General features: G+C 46.7%; 1 protein-coding gene across 2 annotated transcripts in view; it reads left to right on the top strand.

Moving 5' to 3' along the window:
- Nucleotides 1–21,478, top strand: part of N (neurogenic locus Notch protein) — an 89,964-nt gene that overhangs the window by 49,524 nt on the left and 18,962 nt on the right. For both annotated transcript variants that reach the window (XM_065437200.1, XM_065437199.1), the window contains exons 3-12: nucleotides 3,922–4,199; nucleotides 5,734–5,929; nucleotides 6,032–6,165; nucleotides 6,238–6,933; nucleotides 14,290–14,517; nucleotides 15,625–15,972; nucleotides 17,011–17,742; nucleotides 17,896–18,124; nucleotides 20,338–20,539; nucleotides 21,184–21,337. In XM_065437200.1, coding sequence (XP_065293272.1) covers nucleotides 3,922–4,199; nucleotides 5,734–5,929; nucleotides 6,032–6,165; nucleotides 6,238–6,933; nucleotides 14,290–14,517; nucleotides 15,625–15,972; nucleotides 17,011–17,742; nucleotides 17,896–18,124; nucleotides 20,338–20,539; nucleotides 21,184–21,337 — 3,197 coding nt within the window. The remainder of the gene's footprint in view (nucleotides 1–3,921; nucleotides 4,200–5,733; nucleotides 5,930–6,031; nucleotides 6,166–6,237; nucleotides 6,934–14,289; nucleotides 14,518–15,624; nucleotides 15,973–17,010; nucleotides 17,743–17,895; nucleotides 18,125–20,337; nucleotides 20,540–21,183; nucleotides 21,338–21,478) is intronic.

Raw genomic sequence — 21,478 nt, 5'->3', positions numbered from 1 at the left:
CCAACCGAATTTCCAAAAGAATGCTATTAACAGCATCTAACAGCGACACGCATAAATAAAAAACGGTCCCGCGTCGGATGGGACGCGGATGATCCACGGCGCACACCTGCTCCGCACATACTGAAGGCGAACCTTAGGCGAAGGAAACAAACGTAAATTAAAGGCGCTGTCTGGCGCACGAAGCAAATCTTATGGGAAAGCTAATCACCTGCTGGCGTCTCTGGTAATGACAGGAGATCGATGTGGATATGACGTTGTCCTGCGGGCGCCATATATCTCGCCCTAACTTCAGCTCTTTCGCGTCTGCTTGGCGGAAAGACCCCATGGACACAATCAGTGGCTGTGGGCTCGTGAAAGACGCTGCGCGACGGGACAACGAGACTTACAAGAGATATGAACAGCTTTCCAAAGTATCTCTGCGCTTTTGCTTTCGGCTCTATAAACGGTTCAGAATAATAATGTGACCAGCTTTTGGGCACAAACGCAACGCAGGATCACAGTCAATAACGAGAAATTTTTCCGTCATACCAAAATTAGTTGTCCTTCAACATGGGATCTCCGGATGAAAATTTCCACTTCAGCACTAGCGGTTCATTGAACGATAATCAAAATTATTTTACATTAACAATTCTAGTATAAGAGCTTTTGTTGTGAATACAGGTCCTCGTTGTTCGGACTGCTTAGCTGCTGGACACGAAGTTGACGGAAAAGCTGGGCTAGTTGGTCAACCATTTTTCTATGCCTTACTCCCTTCCTCCAGTACTGCCAACCACGGAAACTTCTTTGGTTAGCGCCTCACCACTCGTAACTTGCTTTAGCTTCCATCATGTCTTGGGTTGCCGTTTTATTTAACGAAGGTGAGAGGCTGTACCTGTAGCACCAATAACTGCAACGGTGAGTAAAGGGGCAACAGGCAAGACGCAAAGGCTATAATATGGTCAATGTGGCGGCTGAACGGCAGCTGCGGAGACGAGCGAGAACAACACCGCCGATTGGCCGCGCCCCGCGACGGCTCTGGCGAACTGATCTAATCCCCTGGAGGATATCCATTTATTTCGCGGCCAACCGTTATGTAGAATTTAGCAGACAGCAGTCCTTTCCTCTCGCCACGCATGACGTAGTTGGTTTAGCGTTGCCTCGGCTCGAGCAAGACTTGATCTTCAGAAGTTGCGAAACGGCTGTAGTTGAAACACGCTTACACGTGAACCAACCGAATTTCCAAAAGAATGCTATTAACAGCATCTAACAGCGACACGCATAAATAAAAAACGGTCCCGCGTCGGATGGGACGCGGATGATCCACGGCGCACACCTGCTCCGCACATACTGAAGGCGAACCTTAGGCGAAGGAAACAAACGTAAATTAAAGGCGCTGTCTGGCGCACGAAGCAAATCTTATGGGAAAGCTAATCACCTGCTGGCGTCTCTGGTAATGACAGGAGATCGATGTGGATATGACGTTGTCCTGCGGGCGCCATATATCTCGCCCTAACTTCAGCTCTTTCGCGTCTGCTTGGCGGAAAGACCCCATGGACACAATCAGTGGCTGTGGGCTCGTGAAAGACGCTGCGCGACGGGACAACGAGACTTACAAGAGATATGAACAGCTTTCCAAAGTATCTCTGCGCTTTTGCTTTCGGCTCTATAAACGGTTCAGAATAATAATGTGACCAGCTTTTGGGCACAAACGCAACGCAGGATCACAGTCAATAACGAGAAATTTTTCCGTCATACCAAAATTAGTTGTCCTTCAACATGGGATCTCCGGATGAAAATTTCCACTTCAGCACTAGCGGTTCATTGAACGATAATCAAAATTATTTTACATTAACAATTCTAGTATAAGAGCTTTTGTTGTGAATACAGGTCCTCGTTGTTCGGACTGCTTAGCTGCTGGACACGAAGTTGACGGAAAAGCTGGGCTAGTTGGTCAACCATTTTTCTATGCCTTACTCCCTTCCTCCAGTACTGCCAACCACGGAAACTTCTTTGGTTAGCGCCTCACCACTCGTAACTTGCTTTAGCTTCCATCATGTCTTGGGTTGCCGTTTTATTTAACGAAGGTGAGAGGCTGTACCTGTAGCACCAATAACTGCAACGGTGAGTAAAGGGGCAACAGGCAAGACGCAAAGGCTATAATATGGTCAATGTGGCGGCTGAACGGCAGCTGCGGAGACGAGCGAGAACAACACCGCCGATTGGCCGCGCCCCGCGACGGCTCTGGCGAACTGATCTAATCCCCTGGAGGATATCCATTTATTTCGCGGCCAGTCGAGGATTCCTGGCCGGATTAAGCAAGCAGCGGGGGACCCCCGCGGTGAGCTGCCACGCCCGACGGCGACGAGAAATCCGTCCTGCTACATCCCCCCCATCCCGCGTCGCGACTCGGCAGACGCGCCGCGTTATTATTATTCCTGAGGGGGGGGGGGGGGGGGGGTGCGGCCGAGGGCCGCCCTGTCCGAGGCGATTTAACGCTCGCTCGATCAGCGAAACGAATGCCTTTTGCTGCCTCCTCAGACGACACGCAGTGGGGTCTCCAGGCGCCACGAGACTCCTTAACCGCCAGCCAGACGCTGATTAGTCAATCGTTGCGCGACGTCTACGCAGTGAGTCAAAACCATCGGTGGCGCAGCACACGAGCATCCGGTTTCGTCGTGTTGCAGTACCGAATCACGCGGCGTGTGCAAGCTTAACTATAGCACGAATAGCATTGCCATCTATTTTGCTACCGTTGTCACTGCATAACACCAGGAACGCCTTTCTGCGTGACAGTGCCCACAGAGACAGTTCGTGTGTACGTGTGTATTTTTTTTTCATTATTTTTTTTCTTCATTTTTTTATCCTTTTATCTCTCGCCTATCGCATCCCTTTGCCCCTGCCCCACCACAGGGCAGCAATCTCTGGTTAACCTACCTGTCTTTCTTTTGCCCCCCCCCCCCCTCTCTCTACCGTTGTATTCACGAAACAATGAACCATGCCATTGAATACATTTTGTTACCTTCATATATATCGTTTTGTGTCGTAAGTGCCCTTATAGGGCTGCTAACTTTCGTTCACTTCCGTCGCGCGCGATATGCGCCGGTGGAACGCTTGCTGCAAGCGAACGAAGGGCGAAAAGGCGGAGCGTCGGCGCGGGGTCCAATCCCAGAGCGAACGACCCCGCCTCGAGTCTTTTTCAACAAGTTGGCGGGACCATTCCCCCGCACATTCTCCCCCACTGGGCCGATTCCTTACCTATTGTGATCTTGCAAGCTCGGTCCTTCGCCAAGGTCTATCTAGCAGCCGACTCGCCGAGTAAAACGGGCGGCGCCAACATGAAAGTTCACGTGGCGGTTTGTGGCATCGCATGCTGGCTACTCTCGCATGGTTCGACCCTCGTGAACGCCCGCCGCATGCCCGCAGTTCGCGAATCGACAAGGCAGGCCGCGGACACTTCAAGGCGTCGGAGAGCTTTTCATAGTGTCTAAGTTTAGGGGGCGGGGGGGGAGGTATTGGTCCCGGTATGCGCGTTAAACACCTTGGTCGGAAAACCCCCGCGACAACACTAATACTCTATCCTTAGCTAAGACGTCGGCAGGTATATGTATAGCTGAGAACAACAGTCTGCACACGACCTCACTACTGGCCCAACGGTCAAGTGTGGATTGTATCTTTTATTCGGGGCATCTGGAGACCGGTCGGGAAAGAGGCAGCTTGTGGTTAGGGAATTTTCTGACCACCACTTCTGAAATGGAAAAGACAGATCCCATTTTTTCTTAGCACAGGGAGGAAATGGCCAGGGCGTGCGCACTCGTCACGTTTGTTGCTGTATGCAGCGCCGTGTTCAATAGTTGCCTGGCTGCGCATTGTTCCTTGTAAGCACAGAAAGCGTCCGACATGATGATCGCATAGGAGATTCAACGGCGCACACCTTTCTTGCAGCTGTCCTCCGCTCTACGTTGGCGAGTACTGCCAGCACGCGAACCCGTGCCACACCGGAGGCCCGGGTTTCCGCTGCCAGAACGGCGGCACGTGCAACGTGGAGATGAGCGTCACAAACGGACCCAAGTTCTCGTGCACCTGTCCCGTGGGCTACACGGCCACCATGTGCGAGATCAAGGTGCCCAACGCCTGCGACACGAATCCCTGCCATAACGGGGCCACGTGCCAGCTGCTCACGCTGCAAAACTACACATGCTTGTGCGCCAACGGCTTTCGAGGTGAGTGTCGCCAAGTAGAAGACATGTAAAATAGTGTACATTTCGTGATTGTAGGGGCGCCACCTTCGCCTGCCACACAGTGACCGACTAATCCAATCATTGTGCATAGCTCATAAGCGCGTTCGTGCACTGTAAAAAAAATGCGCCGTTGTTTTTACTGGACGCTTCCCGGCAGCATCGGCTGTCAACTCTTTCCCGTAAAATGTACAGGCGTCTTCCACAGCACTGAAATTACGCGCCGTCATATTTACAGTAATTTCCCGTGAAAAATACAGACGGCTATGTGTTTTCATTCCACGGCACCATAAAAATACGCAGTCACATTTACAGGAATTTCCCGTTAACAGTGCTTAAGAGGAAGCTTTAGCTCGGGCCCAACTCCGACTCAAACACATGTAAAACGCAAAAACGTTTTTCTGAGGTAACCTGTAGACCGATTTTAATTAAATTTGTTGCATGTGAGAGAGAAAGTGAAATTCTAGTGACTGTAGGAAGCGGAATTTCGATTTATGTCCTGAAGTTTGTTAAAATAATTTTCAAATATTCGAAAGTTTGAAAAAAATATAAGCACGAAGCTTACAAATTCATAGCTCTGCATCAAGAACAGATATCGCGGTTCTGTAAACGGCATCTATGAGACCATTGAAAGCGGACAAATTTGATTTACATCATTTACGTCATTTTACAGCGTACGTAAATTTGTTCCGTTGTGTACGAAGGTTCTGCAAAATCTGTATTTCCATATTACTAATTTTTGTGAGATTCACGCGTAACATATCAATTTTGTCCGCTTTAGATGTACTATTAGATGTAATTCACAGAATTGTATTATCATTTTTCGTTGCTGAGTTAGAGTTGTAAACTTGATAGTCTCATCTTTCTATTTCTGATTTTTGCCCATTTATAATAAAAAAATTAGGACCTAAATAAAAATTCGAAACAGCAATGACTAGATTCTAAGTTTTTCTTTTAAATGGAACAAACCTTGTCAAATTTGGCGCAGTGGTTGTCGAGAAAAACGAATAATTCTCCCTAGTGCGGCAGACACGCCCTAGTGCAGCAGACACGAAAAATAACTTTCCTAATGTTTCGGCAGGTGGTCCTGCCTTCATCGGAGTAATCACTGTGACGAAGAACCACCACCACGCGCGCGCGCGTGTGTGTGTGTGTGTGTGTGTGTGTGTGTGTGTGTGTGTGTGTGTGTGTGTGTGTGTGTGTGTGTGTGTGTGTGTGTGTGTGTGTGTGTGTGTGTGTGTGTGTGTGTGTGTGCGCTATACTAGTCGCCGCTCTATGAGAGCCTCCCCCCCCCCCTTCCACTGAAGGGAGACTTTGAGCCCTGTCCGTAAGAAATACAGACGTCTATGATTTCATTTTACGACACCGTAAAAACACGCCGTCACATCTACAGGAATGTACCGTAAAAAATACAGAATGCTGTAATTTCATGCTATGAGACCGCAATGCAGTACATGCCATAACTTTACGTAAGCTACCGCACGGTAACTGATTTGGGCACACCTATCGATCGATGCAGGCAAGTACTGCGACAAGGTGGACCACTGCGCCTCCCAGCCGTGTCTAAATTACGGCAGTTGTCAATCCAAGGAAGAGTCGTATTCGTGCATCTGTGCGCCGGGATACAGCGGAGCCTCGTGCGCGGTCGACGTGGACGAGTGCCAAACAAGACCCTGCATTCATGGAAAATGCCACAACAACCAGGGTTCCTTCAGGTAAGCCTCGGATTACGCAAAATACGGCACGTGAATTATTCTAATTTTGATGTTGAGGCAAACTTTCACGGGGCATGAACAATAATGCTTGCCTCCTTGCAGTTGCACCTGTGAACCCGGCTACACGGGCCATCTGTGCGAATCCCAGTACATTCCGTGTGAGCCCAGCCCCTGCATGAATGGCGGAACCTGTCGACCCATCGACTCCCTCAACTACCAGTGTTCGTGTCCTCCTGGTAAGGCTCGCTCGACGAGCTCGCGATTCTCCGCCGTGACATGGACGGCACTGACAGCTGTTTATTGCGCAGGCTTCACGGGGACCAACTGCGAGACGAACGTGGATGACTGTCCAGGCAACCTGTGCCAGAACGGCGCCACCTGTCTCGACGGCGTCAACTCGTACACGTGTCACTGTCCGCCCACGTACACGGGGCCGTACTGCACCAAGGACGTGGATGAGTGCGCCATGCGGCCCAGCGTGTGCAAGAATGGCGCCACGTGCACCAACACGGTAGGCGGCTACTCGTGCATCTGCGTCAATGGCTGGACGGGCGCCGACTGCTCGGAGAACATCGACGACTGCGCCGTGGCCGCGTGCTTCAACGGTGCCACGTGCCACGACCGAGTCGGCTCCTTCTACTGCCAGTGTGCGCCCGGCAAGACGGGCCTGCTGTGCCACTTGGACGACGCGTGTGCCAGCAATCCGTGCCACGCGGGTGCCATCTGCGACACAAGTCCCATCGACGGCACATACCTCTGCTCGTGCCCCAATGGGTTCCAGGGCGTCGACTGCACCGAGGACGTGGACGAGTGCGCTCAGGGCTTCCCTTGCGAACACCAGGGCCTCTGCGTCAACACGCCTGGCTCGTTCCGTTGCAACTGCACTCGTGGTTTCGCCGGGCCCCGATGCGAGGTGAACATCAACGAATGCGACTCCAACCCCTGCCAGAACGAGGGCACCTGCCTGGACGAGCGTGGCGGCTTCCGCTGCGTCTGCATGCCCGGTAAGTGTGCCCCTGTCCACCGTTGAGTTGCTGCCAGTATTTACGGTGCCTGAGAGCGGTCTGAGCAGGAGCATTAAGTACTGACTTTGCTCCTGCTCGGATGCTGAGGACTGACCCAATCAAAACAAAGCTTACGCTATGTATCTCAACCGTAACAGCCGTCATTCGCATACATACGCAAATATATTGAACATTCGACGCTGAGCTGCTCACTGCCTTTCTGCTCTTCTGGAGTTACACCGAAAGCATGTTTGCTACAGCTGTGCTAAAATATGTATGAACAAGGTCATCTTTAAAGACATGGAAAGCATGAGGTTGATATTCTTGCTTAAAAAGAGCTTCGTAGTAGCGTGTTAGTTTACATACTAGCAAAGAGAATATGTCAGCTTCATAATACTAATCATGATGATGATACTAAGGGCAGTTGGAACATCAAAGACGGAATCGCATCAAATTGTCTCCAGGCTTTTTTTTTTTTTTTTCCTTTGCAGCTGTAGGTAAGTTCATGTGCTCCTAGGTAATTTACAGACACACTGAAGGCAAAACTCTACGTTATGTACGTTATTCCCCTTTGCTCTCTCTCCCAACGTCTTCGCACGCGCGCTGAAGGGCATGTCGCGAGAGGTATACACACACGGGCCCCATTTTCGATGGCTGTTGCTTTGCGGCGACCAATTTTCCTGCTTCAGTGTGGCGTACGAATCTTTCTTTCCCCCTCCTCCTCCAAACGTCGATCTAACAAAGCTTCAGTGTGTAGTGCCACACCAGCGTCGTCGGCCGGCGTTATAAAAGTCGGTCACAGCGCCCGCACTGCCCAGTAGTTAACCACGCGGCGAGCGCAAGTTCAAAGCGAAATGAGCAAGCCCACGATAGGGTCTGGGTTTTGCATAAATGCGCGGTCCAGGAAGTTGCGAGTGCCGTTCTTCGGCGAGGCTGTCGGGCTGCTGCACATGGTCCGCTGCAGAGGAGGAGGTCGCGCCCCGGCGTCCAGTCAATCGGACCTCTGACATCGGCGGCACGCCGTCAGGGCGGGCATGGTGTCGTTACCGTAAAGCACAAGAAAAAGGCGCAAGATGACGCTGTACGTGTATGGCTTTAGGACAACTATCCACAGCGTGTCACCAAAGGCAGATCGTCCTTCCCGAGTATGAGTTGGCCAGCAGTTGGCAAGCGCGTCACGTGCCTTTGTCTTTTGAAACACCAGAAGATGAGGAGCCTGACTGGTACTTTCGTTCGCCGGGAGACTTTATTGTTGTTTAGTACAATGAGATTACATAAAAAAATACGAACAGGAGTGTGGTGCGTTGTGTGATCAGATTGCTCAAGTGCATAAATATATAGTACCTGAAAACAGTGTGCAATAATGCGCGAATAAGTAACATGAAGACTCGGTATGAACTTTGCCGCACAACAACATAGAATAAAGATTTTCCTAATCGCGATCTCTCGCTCTCACCAAGAAATATTCGCACTAATCAGGAAATGCGTCATCAAGAGATCGTCGGCACAGAATGCAGAAGGAAAGTAAACGCATGCGCGCACACGTGCAAGCGTTACCCCCCTTCTGCGTTCACACACACATAACGCACGCATGCAGTGAGCTCGAATGCTGGACGCGACTCGCAGCCAGGTACGACTAAGCCTTACGCTAAACAAACGTGCACGTGCGCGTCGCAGTTCCAGTAAAAAATTTTAGGAGAAAAACAGCGCCGAAAACCCAGCAGCAGCGAGCGCTCTCGAGTTGTTCCCAGAGCAATCTTCCCACGTCGGGACCACGCGAAGAAATAATCGTTCGTTTCTTCGCCACTTCGCGTCACTCTGGCTGGAGTCGCGGCGCAAATGCGATTACGGTGGCGCCGACGCATGTACACACACACTGGGGAGAGAAACAAAGTTACTAAAAAAAAAAAGAGAGAGAACACAAACAAAACCCTGACTGCAAGCAGTTCTTTCAAGTCGAGTGCACACGGTGTGAGAAAACTCGGAGCATCGGGTAAACGAGAAGAGTTGCGAAGGGAGGACGTGAGAAAGGTACGACCACTGTTCTCGCTGGTACTCTAAGTAACGCGGGCCATAGAGCTCACGCCCAGTCGCGAACGTGCATATAAGCACCTCGCAATACCAGCGGTGCCGTTGTTAGGGTTGTTTCGCTAGTGCACGATTCCACCTGCCGAAGGAAACTCATTCTTCGGCCGACTGTGAATTCTGGCACGAGTCGTCCTTGCGCACGAACAGCTTTGTGAAGATGCGTCCTGGCCCGGACTTCACAGAGCTGTTCTTACGCAAGAACACTTGGAAGAAACGAACGCCGTCATTCTGTCGGCTGCTTTCTTTTGTGATCCCTGCCTCTGGGGAGCTGTAATCAGCAGCTCTAAGAAAGCAAAGAGCTTACAAGCACTAACCACAAATTTACACGCTCGTAATTTCCTGCTTTCTTTTTTTTTTTTGCCACCACTTTCTAGTGCTGCACAAAGGCGCATATCTACAGGAGCTGAGTATTGAAAATGCGTGCCATTCAGCTCTCGCGCGTTGCGATTGTAGCGCAGGTTGTCACGCTGCGTTCGTGCAAGCTACTATAGTGGCTGCTTTGCCTCAAATGCGTACGGCTTGATATCGGCGTTTTCAAGTATTTGTTTCTCGCTATTGTGCGGGTACCTATTAGCATTCATTCTTAACCACTTTTGCATTTCTCAACAGCTTTCGTTTTTCTTTCTTGCTAATCTACATTCCCCACCCCTGCGCCCACGCTATTTTTTTCTTCTCCGTGAATAACGCGTTAGCTGCACACAAGCAGAGTGGTAGCCCTTGCCAGCATGCTGCTCTTCCCATTCTGGATGAAGTCTGGTTTACACGTATTCACAATGCGAAGCAAAAAAAAACCATTATTTTCACAAAGACAGTGGCGTACACGCAGTTTGAACTTGTGGGAGGCGGCGCGAAGAGGTAGCCGCCGTAGTCACGGTTTATTTAGGCCGGTCAGCCATGGTGCCGCGGGATTTCGGGAGCGGCCGACACAGCGGCCGCTCAGGTCAGTTTTAGTTTATTCTCCCTTCAATACGAATGATTAAGTAACAGATAGTATGCAGGCGAGGGTCCCAAAGTCATGAGGAGTCTACATAAAGGATGGGCATTTAAAGGGAGCCAAGACTGAACTAAAAGTTTTCGATAACTTTTACTTGGCCACAACGACTCGAATACGAGAAAGTACATTGAAATTCGAGATGTCACACTGACGTGTGCCGGGGCTGAGGTTTCGGCGCGAAATTCAACGGAGCTTCGACCTTCATTTTCGTTTCTAAACTCTTACTTCGAAGCGAAAATATATATTTTAAAGAATACTTTATCAGACTACACTAAGCTTGTTGATCGACGGTTGTGTCAAATGCACCACCCAGCCTTCCATAGTTGTGACTAGCATATCCCGTGCGCACTTTTCGGCGTATACCAAATTCCTAATGCAATGTAATCGACAATTTTTCCTCGGCATTTATGATCGGCAAATACCGGAAACTGCAAACCCCTGCGGATAGCATATACGTAGGCGGTGACTAACATAAGAATCTGCTAAGGTGGTGATAGGCGGGGAGCGGGGGGGGGAGCAATTCTGTCTCCCGAAGACGGAGGAGGAAGCGGGCGGCGCAATCGTGAGTCGACAGAAAGCGAGCCGCTCGCGGCGTCTCTCTTTGAAAAAGGCTCCGTGCACCTGGTCGAGGAGGAGACCCGGCGGCTCCCGTGGGCATGGGAAAACGACGAGGGATCCGCGCCTCCTCTCCGGGCGGCCTTTCATTCCCGCCAGATCCGACCGGAAGTGCCGGCACACCACTGCGGCAGCCTCCTCCTTCGGGCGCAGATGTCTCTCGCAAGAGGCCCCTGCCACGGACGCAGTGCAGATGTTTTCGCGCTCCATCGTAATTCATGACCTCAGACCTGCTTCGTGTTAGTCGCACCAACGTGGCCGACACCGCACACGTGGCGACGACATAGCGCGCGCCGGTCGAGGTGAACGGGCCACAGGCGTGAACTTCAAGCAGTTGTATTTTTTTTTTCTACGTAGAGGCGTTTTGAAAATGCTGTCAGACGTCTAACAGCAGGACTAATAGATTCTGCGGCAGCCAGGCGTTCAAACCACCAGCGCTAGCTGAACAGAAGAATGCATTCACCGCTGCGCACACGGCCAGCTGGTGAATGTCGCCACGTAACACCACTGATGGCGCGTGTGTCGCAGCATCGCAGTGTCAGTCATAAACATTTAGGAAGTTGCGTGAACATGCCGACAGCAGAAAAAAGAAATTAGTCATAACAATCACGGCGCATAAGTTATGAACGCGGACGGAGGCCTGGGCTTCCACAAACCGGATATATTGTTGAGTACCTGAGCAGCTAACGTGCTGATTTAAACGCGCGCATATAACGCCGGTGATCAAAGCATTCCCCTCATTGTTCTTGAAGCTTATTTAATTTCTCTTGCGCTGTAACGATCGACTTGACAGAAAGCCTTTGAAAGAAATTCACTACAGGAGGCTTCAGTTGAATTTAGTGGTTTGTTCAGCGCGTGCCGCAAGGGCGCTTGGCCTAGTTTAGTCGCCGAGAAAAGTGAACGTTAGAGCGGCAGTCGGTACGAAATGTTGCGTGCCAAGAGAAGCCACTCAATACCACGGCAGTAGGTTCGAAGAAAAATCGCACGCGCGCGAGATGCTCAAGAAAGAGAGGCACGGAACTGGTTTTTCGTTTTTGGACGGGGCCGCGGTGCGGTGGTCGCTTGGCGCCGTCCTACCTGAGGCCGCCTTCTCCTTTTTCTGCAGCGTCGCCCTTTCCATTGCTTCCTCGGTCATGTTACGCGGCGGCTGTGTGAAAAAGAAGAGGGTAAGGGTCTGCGGGCTGATCACGTGGGTGAGCAAGGGCAAAAGGTGTGGAGGAAGAGAGTGGGGCGCAAGGCTGAAGATGGATGCGGCGGCGGCAGTGTGCCTCCGAGCAGCGGCAGCAACTGGGCTGCGGCGTTCCCAGCCCCCAAGTGGGGCTGAGCGAGCAAGGCCCGCGAGAGAGGGGGAGTGGGGGGGAGACCACTCCCATGACCCTTGGCGGCGGCTGCCGTGTCTTTCGAATGGAGAGAAGGGACAGAGTCTGAGGGAAGCGCATGACAAACAAGTCCAGCTCGATAATTTCCCGATTGAGGTGGATTAGAGCGCGCCGGCCAACGTGTGTACACCGACTGCGGCGAGAGAGTACTGCTCAGAGTCAGCGCAACAGGCCAGCGTGTATGAAAACGCAATCGGACGCAATGGTATCGGAAAAGGCCCGCGATGGGGCCTTTCTCTCCCACAAAAGCGAGTGAGAAAGTCTCGTGCAAAGACAAGGAGGAAAGAGCCGCAGCGGCGGCAACCATTTTCGTGAGAATGGAGATGATGCTGATGCGGCCACTTGCGTACGCGACCCGGCGTGAGACAGGCAGTCCAGCTACGTACGACCACTGAAAAAACACGCAGCCGGGGAACACTGGCTGAACGGCGTTTTAATACATGTAGGCGTCTATTTCCTGTTTTCCCATGGTGGCCATTTCATTCATAACACGATCGCTGGGGCGCCTGCAGTGTTACGTCCAGTACACACGCACACGACTGGTTCATAATTAGAGAAGTTGCATGAATATACTAATCAGGGTATTCAAATGTAATGCAAATGATACGCGCTTATTTTTTTACCCAACATGAAATGTGTGACTGGATATCTCTCTTTTTGTTTTCTTTTTCTGTCGATACGCAACTGTCAATGTCGCCATAAGTGCATATAGACAACGAAGCAATGCAGTTATATGATCATTAATATTAACTGCATTGCTGGATTGCCCATTGCATTGCTTCACTGTCTATATGCACTTATGGCAACATTGACAGTTGTGTATTGACAGAAAACAAAGAGAGACATCCAGTCACACATTTCATTGCAAGAAATAGCACTGCTAGGTTACAAGCTGTCAAGGAAGAAAAAAAAAGGGGGGTAGTAATCATCCACTTTGTCTCTAAAATTAGTCTGTCAGATTGACCATGACTGAAAATTATTAAAATGATGGGTGGCCATTTGCATAAACCTAAGTGAGTTGGCAGGTGAATTTATACACGTAACGGAAGCCCATCATATTGCATTAAGCATAATTTTCTTAAAAAAAGAAAAAGAAACTACAAAAATAACCCTTTGTTTACTTGTTGATCACTCCATGAGCTTAAAGAAATACATTTAATATCTGCACCCTGGAACTTCACGTTCTGCATAGAACTATCAGAGTTTCACCATAAAGGCAAAGCAATGAATGCGATAGCAAGATGTTAGAATATTACACAAAGTGTAAGACTCGTAGCTGTAGTGGCAGTATGAATTGAAGTAAGCTGACTAAGTAAACACAAGCTGTTGTGCTAGGGGTCCTCTGTTTGAATCCTGCCATCAGACAATTTCATTTATGTTTATTAAAGTCAACGTCTTTCTTAGTGACTTTCCATATTGGGCATGTTTCAAACCTCCTTCTTAGGCTGATCCCTGAGGTAGTGCACAGCTGCGCCAATAAAATTACATCATGTTATGGTTTGAGCTCTGTTATTGTTTTGCACTTTTAGCATTTAAGTCTTGACAAGATTTAATATGAAAGGCATACACTGTTGGTGTGTTGTTTTATGACAGTTGTTTGTGGGCTGCCATTCTCAAAATTCTGGGCAATAATTTTGCCAAGAATGTAAGACCTGGTAGAAGCAACTTTAGTGATGGAATGTGTGGCAATATAACCTGCATATAGCGCATGCAATATAGCGTGGTGTGGCACATAGCATATGTATACTTCAATATATTTGAAACCTCACAGTGATGACAACGGCAAAAATTTGCTTGGAGCGCCCATATAATTGCTATTGCAACAATACTCTGCCTTTTTTCAGCCTTCAACAAATAGTGACAGCATATTTTAATTGTTTTGGTGCTTAATTATGAGGAGGAACACATTAGAAAATATAGCTACATGCAACATTCCTAGTTCATTGCTATGAGAGCTGACATATTAATATACACCAAGTACGTGTTGCTTATAGACAGACAAGCATACTTGTGTTGAAAAAGCCCTAGCTGCATGCCCATCAGGAATGCCTTGCAGAAGTTGATCACATTATTCACTTATATTAAAAAAAAGAACTTGCAAATATCAAAAAGTACTTTTTCATAAGAGGTAAACGAAGTTATTTCACTATAAACTAAAACTCCAGAAATATAAGCACCACAAATAAGACCATTACCCTATGCTGAGACCATGCAATGAACCATCAAAGAAGGTATGCTTATTTCTAACCATTTTCGTCTACACTTCTTGTCTGAATGCAGGCTACCGGGGAGTGCACTGTGAAGTGGACATTGATGAGTGCCTGCCCAACCCATGCCTAAATGGAGGAATATGCAGCGATCGCATCAATGGCTTTCAGTGCCTCTGCCCAGTAGGATTCTCGGGCAAAAAATGCGAGACCAATGAAGATGACTGTTCCTCATTTCCATGCCGTAATGGAGGATCTTGCCACGATGGAATCGCCAGCTACACCTGCCACTGCCCACCAGGTTTGTTCCCCATTCTAGGCCAGCTTTTAAATTTCAGCTACAATCTGCTGTTTTCTTTTCCGCACATCTTAACTTGGAAGGTGAAACAGCCAGTGGTTAGTTGCTCAATGAAATTCATGCAGTGCTTAAAGGGTGCATGCTTACTGATATGAATAGCCATGGCCAGATTTTATTATAGTAGTGCCTGCTATACACAATGAGCTCACATTTGCCTATGACTCATCTTTAAAATGAACTTGCAAATCTCATAAAGATTAAAAACCAGTTTAGGTATAGTGGCTGTACAGCAATACTTGAAGCCTAAATCGCTTTTGGTACCTTATGTTGGTATGCACGGCTAAAAACAAACAAAACAATACAGAAACCAACCACCCGTTGTGTATTTGGGGTTGTATCAGACAGTTGGTAGCCAATTATTGTGTGCACAATGCAGCAGACTGTGTCATAGATAAGCTGCTTTGAGCCAACACTCATGTATTCAAACACTTTTTGGTTTGAGCATAGCATAAAAATCTGTGTCGGGCGTTTCTTGCACAAACTTTTGTTGAGATGACAGCAATGTTCCTAGTTGGTCAGACCAAATTAGTGTAAATAAATTCATGGCAGACTCCAAATGCTTTACAGGTTGTTGATTACTGTGAAATTCGAGCAGACAAGCGTTTAATACACTGTCTTTCACATGACCCATATAGTGATTGTGACCATGAAGCAAGTGGTCTGCTTTATAATCTGATGTGGGGTTGACTAAGGGCACTGACATTGGTGACAACTGATTGAGTGTGCACTTAAGTCGAGATACTCAGTCAAGTTTATTCGACTGCACAATTACTGAGACCATCCACACAACCACATAATTGTGTTGGTCATGTCACAAACATGCATAGGTCCTTGCACTGACACATGCCTCACTGCACACAGACACATCCACAAAAGAATAAATATCATGATAAGTTCAGATGCAAGATATTGTGCTCCACGTTGGGCAAAGAACTTGGAAAAACACACAACCTTAAAGCACACAATATTTTAAAGAAAAGTGCACATTGGCAAGAGTCCAATGGTTACAGCCTAGGAAGCACTATCAGACAGATTTCTTGTTTTTTGCAGGTTTTACTGGAAGCAATTGCGAAACTAATATGGATGACTGCCAGTCCTCTCCGTGCCACCATGGAGATTGCATAGATGGCACAAATGCCTTCACGTGTAACTGTCACCCTGGATACACAGGCCTTCTCTGTCAAAACCAGATCAATGAATGCTTAAGCAGCCCATGTCAGCATGGTGGAACATGTGAAGACCTTGTAAATGGCTACCAGTGCCGTTGTCGCCGTGGTACATCTGGTCCAGACTGCCAGTTCAATGTGAATGAATGTTTTTCAAACCCATGCCGAAACGGTGCAACATGTGTGGATGGGATTGACTCTTACACTTGCGAGTGCCTTCCAGGATATGCAGGTATGTAAAATATAAACATGAATTGTCTTTCCATTTACTTGTTTTTCATGTTTTACTCTATGTTGGGCTCCTCCTTGCACAATGCGCATCAACTGCCACAGCAGCACTTCTTTTTATAGCATGCCTTCTGATGTTTTCTTATGAAAATATGCAGCTGAGCACCCCAATTTTCAAAATACTAGTTGTTCATAATAAATCTGCCAATGTTTTTATGATCCCCACAAGAGAGTTTAACACAGTGAAAACACTTCAACCATAGCACATCCGAATCATGTAACAATGTCCACGCATCATTTTGGATACAAAAAGGACACCTACTGGATGTCCAGTTTCATATATCCTGTTACGAATGTCCCAAGGATATCGCACATGAACTTGTTTTGGATATCCTACCATGAATGTCCCAAGGTTATCCCACACGGACCTTTTTTGACATACCCAATACATGAATACTTCTCCTCCACTTGAGGCTTTGTCTTGAGTTTCCTCATAACAGAATCACATTTTCTTGTATGTTTGAATTAAAATCTGAAGCTATGATGTCTGCAGGTCATGTGTATGTTGTGCGTAAAAATTTTCTGATGCAATTTGCTTTGAAAAGTTCAACTAGTTCAATAAGCCACTTGCATTTAGCAAAAGGCCTAGAAGAATTAGGGACATGCTGCACTTCCACACATGTACGTGCATGCATGATGTGCGCATGCAATCTATCTGTTCTTGACGTGTGGGCGCTCTGCCTGTTGTATCTGTTGCACAGTGTCTGCTGCAACTGTAATAGACAAAATTATGGCAAGCACTGTGCAAAAGGACCTAGCATATGTCCGTGAAATGTACACCGCATGTCCCCATGATGTCCCTTGCATACATGCATGGGATGTCCCCAGGGCACAGAAAGTGCGGTCAAGCGTTCATGTGAGGGATGACCACAGGACATATTTAACACATCCATAGGATATCTATGTTCTGAGAGTGCATGTTATCTATAGGGCATGATTGTTGTCACTGGGGAGTGACTCATGATATGCTGTCTATTTTCAGGTATTCATTGTGAAACAGACATCAATGAATGTGCCAGCAACCCTTGTGCAAATGGAGGTGCTTGCATTGATCTCATCAATGGCTTCAAGTGCAACTGCCCTCGCGGCTACTTCGATGCTCGTTGCCTGTCCAATGTGAATGAATGTGCCAGCAACCCATGTCAGCATGGTGGTACCTGTGAAGATGAAGTGAATCATTTTGTCTGTCACTGCCCTCCTGGCTATGGTGGCCATCGCTGTGAACAAGACATCGATGAATGTCAATCTAACCCGTGCCAGCATGGAGGCAGCTGCCACGATGCCTTGAATAACTACTCATGTGCCTGCATAGAAGGCTACTCTGGGCGCAACTGTGAAACCAACCTGGATGACTGCAGTCCGAACCCTTGTCGCAATGGTGGAAGTTGCATTGATTTAGTGGGCACATTCCGCTGTGTGTGCGAAGTGCCTTTCACAGGACCGACATGTGAGGTTGAACTGAATCCTTGCTCACCAAATAAGTGCCGAAATGGTGCACAGTGCTCACCATCTTCAAATTATCTAGATTTTGCCTGCTCTTGCAAACTTGGCTTCACAGGCAGGCTCTGTGATGAGGACATTGATGAGTGTGCTGTATCATCACCGTGCCGCAATGAAGCCACATGCATCAACACCAATGGTTCCTATGAATGTGCCTGCACGAAAGGCTATGAAGGCAGGGATTGCCTTATCAACACTGATGACTGTGCATCCTGTGAGTTCTCTTCTAATGCATTTGTCATTGTAGGTTGCACTTAAGCATACATGCACTGATCAGCTGTGAAACCATTAGTATTTTTAGCATGGTGACATGTGTTTGAGTGTTTCTAACAGCTTTTCAAACATTTACTACTTGTACTTTAAACAGATCCATGCCAGAATGGAGGTACGTGCCTCGATGGGATAGGCCAATACAGCTGCCTTTGTGTGGATGGCTTTGGTGGCAAGCACTGTTCTGTAGACATCGATGAGTGTGCCAGCAATCCTTGCCTCAATGGTGCGACTTGCAATGACTATGTCAACAGCTATGCCTGTGCATGTCTTCCTGGCTTCAGTGGCACAAATTGTCAAACAAATGATCAAGACTGCACTTCAAGGTAAGCCTCCTAAATTCATATACTCACCAGAGAATATAAATGCACTGTGAATTCTTAAACACTACTCATAACAAATCTGCTTTATGCCTCAGTGGGAACATGTTTAGGTCTTAGCCCAGTAAGCCCCACTTAAATGTGCTGCTATCAAATCACAATCACATCACATCACATTACTCTAAAAAAATAATTAAAGAACACCACGTCCGGCTGCGGTTTGGAGGCCACGCTTAGTGAAACTTTCTTTCTTTCAAATTCAACAGCTGCATATTGCTCCCATTGTGACTTCAATCATCACTGCCTTCAATCATGACTGCCTCAATCATTGTGACTTCAATCATGACTGCCTAAGAGGGCCTTATCAGCTGCCAAGCTAGAACAGGCTCCTCATATGTGTAAATTGGTAACAAACCCAAAGGAATAGAAATCTGAGAATGAACACTACAGATTCTAAATAAAGGTGTCTTTACCAATACCTTGTGTTGCTACATTACTTGAAGGCTAATTGCATTAACATTGACAGTCTTTGCAAAATTAGTTTACCAGTAGCTTTAATTTAAAATAATGTAATCTCAGAGATACTGGTTTTCATAGAGGGAGTTCACGGTAAAGTGAACTAGGATGTGCTTTATTTCAAAAGGCACATATTTATCTTTAGCACTCTCAACATATATTGAGTTACGCTAACTATAGAATGGCTTTTTAGATTGCATAATTTTGTGCACAAAACTAAGAAAAGGCCAGATTGTTTTTGTGCATTCTTTTTCTGTTACTTTCTTTTTATAGAAACAAATTAACCAACATTCCAACTATTACGAACAACATTTGTTCACCATAAAGTTGAAGAAATTATTGAAGACGCGCCCTGGGCAGCCAGTCGGATAGCTCGCTCTACTAGTGTCATTAGGGCAATTCACGTCATATTGTTAGAAGCGGCTGAAAATTCAGCCGAGTGGTGTGCTGCAATCGGCACCGATGTACATTTTTAAAACCTTATAATAAATTACTTGCTTTATGCGGAGCACTTAGGTGCGCCAATTAATGATCACAAATACCTACTCTAACGACTCGGTACATTTGTACAAAATTGTCAAAATCATTTCAGGGTCCCTTTAATGCTCACTTTTAAGCATACTATTGATTATAAATTGCTGATTGAATAGGCATACAGCATGAAAAAATTAGCTTGAAAATCTAAATTGCATGTGTACAATTTTAGATTTCTGATTGAACAAGTAACATAACCTATTCAGCTATGATGTGCGTATGTTATACATAGTACATTGAGGTTTCCACAACTGTAGGTTGTATAGATGCAGCCAGCAGTCATGAAGTGGCTCAAAAAATATTAGAGCAAAACGCAAGTTCTAGCTTAAAGAAGTACTGACAAAATTTTAGAGATGCTTGTTCATTCTCTATGCATGGATACCTATAACCAAATAATGACAAAGAAACAAGCATACATCTTAATTGGATGGTAAAGACAGCTGCAGCTCCTCATGATGCAGCATGATGCAGATGACAGTCCAATGTGAAGGGAGGTATGTGATGCAAGACGTGGCATTCAGAATGGAACTCGTAATGTGTGTTGTAGTGCCTGAACCATGCCATTGTTTCTAGACGATCTCCTCTTACAGACTAATTTACTTTGGTTATAGAAAGAGTTATTTCTTAATAGGAAAAAAAAATACCTTTAGGATTATTTTTGGCATTACTGCTTATGCAAAGAAATTTCAACCCCTACAGAATCAAGAGGAACTTAGAAGCTGTGGTTCTGAAGCTGCAGCTCAATATTTTGTTTGTGTAGCTGCAAAGTTTGGGAAAACTGGCTTATGTGAAGGAGGGCATGAAGGATGTGTTTCATACAACCAGCTATATATTTATGCATGTTTATTTAATTTGGCATACTGTTTATAAGACTGTCCAGTTGTACATTCCCTTTTTATATAATTTACTCAAAAATTTAATCTGTAAAGGTGCTTTCATTGAAATAAGGAGACACATTCTTAGACGATCACTTTCAGCGATACTACTGTTTCGTGTGATGTAGTGCTCAGCCAGCCAATCAGCTCATCCATTTTCGCTCAACAATCCAACAAGCGCACACTGAAAGTGATATCGTCGAAATTGACTGCCTGAGAATACGTCCCAAGCTCACTGTAGCTTGGGAATGGTACTGTAAGGATATTTATGTGCCTTTGCTTTCTCCTGTGCAGCTCATGTATGAATGGTGGAACCTGTGTCGATGGTGTAAACAACTATACCTGCCAGTGCAGTCCAGGCTACACAGGCTCAAACTGCCAGTACCACATCAATGAATGTGACTCCCAGCCCTGTGCTCATGGAGCCACTTGTGTCAATCACATTGGATACCACACCTGTCACTGTCCTTTTGGCTACACAGGACCTCGTTGTGAGGTGGGCTGTGACATCACTATTTTCCTGAATTTCATGCTAAATATATTTTCTTGAGCTACTGCATATTAAGCCTGCATCTGTTAATAGCTTAAACTTTTTTTCATTGTGTAAAATACACGTTGAAGCAAATGCTTGTGGGATGTGCTGCGGGACTTTGAATTTGTAAATGGAAGGTAAAGTCTTGAGTGACTGATTCACACCACTACGGTTCAAGGCCTGGCCTGCGTCTGACGAAAAGGGGAGCTTTATGGGGCTAGCCTCTCAGCCTCTTCGTTCCCCTTTCGAACCCAGCAGGGACTTTTCAATAAAGATATTGTATCTCTCTCTCTCCCTGCACTATATAGTTTGGCACTCGTAATGGGAGTTGTTTTCATGGTGTGTGCTTAAAAGGAAAACTTCGACAACTCATTTAGAATTTCTTATACAAGAATAAATGCAGTATATCATATATGTCATTATTCATAGTCTGGATATGCCATAGGAGCGCACTATGTGTGGACCTACTACAGCAACGTAAAAAAAATAAAATCTTGTATTGTTGATGTCACTGTAGGGTACTGAAGAGCTTCCTTTCACTTGTAATTGCCTTTTCAGAAAATGAAAGCTATAGGTGAGGTGATTCTAAACTTTTTTTTCTTTTATAGACACTAGTGGACTGGTGCGCCACAACACCATGTCTCAATGGAGCTACTTGTAAGCAGTCCAATAACACATACCGGTGCATCTGCAAACCTGGTTGGACTGGTCTACTTTGTGATGTATCCATGGTATCATGTGAAGACGCTGCATTGCAGAAAGGTCAGTCTACATTTATGGAACCGCAGTGCCTAAGAACAAAACACTTTGATGAACTCCATATTATACTGTTGTTATAACTGTTTCATAACTTTGCTTTGTTATGAATATGTGAAATCCCTCAAAAATTCCCATGTTTGTGTG

Source organism: Dermacentor albipictus, chromosome 1 (genome assembly GCF_038994185.2).
Source record: "Dermacentor albipictus isolate Rhodes 1998 colony chromosome 1, USDA_Dalb.pri_finalv2, whole genome shotgun sequence".
NCBI lineage: Eukaryota > Metazoa > Arthropoda > Arachnida > Ixodida > Ixodidae > Dermacentor > Dermacentor albipictus.
This window is presented reverse-complemented; position numbering and strand designations above follow the sequence as displayed.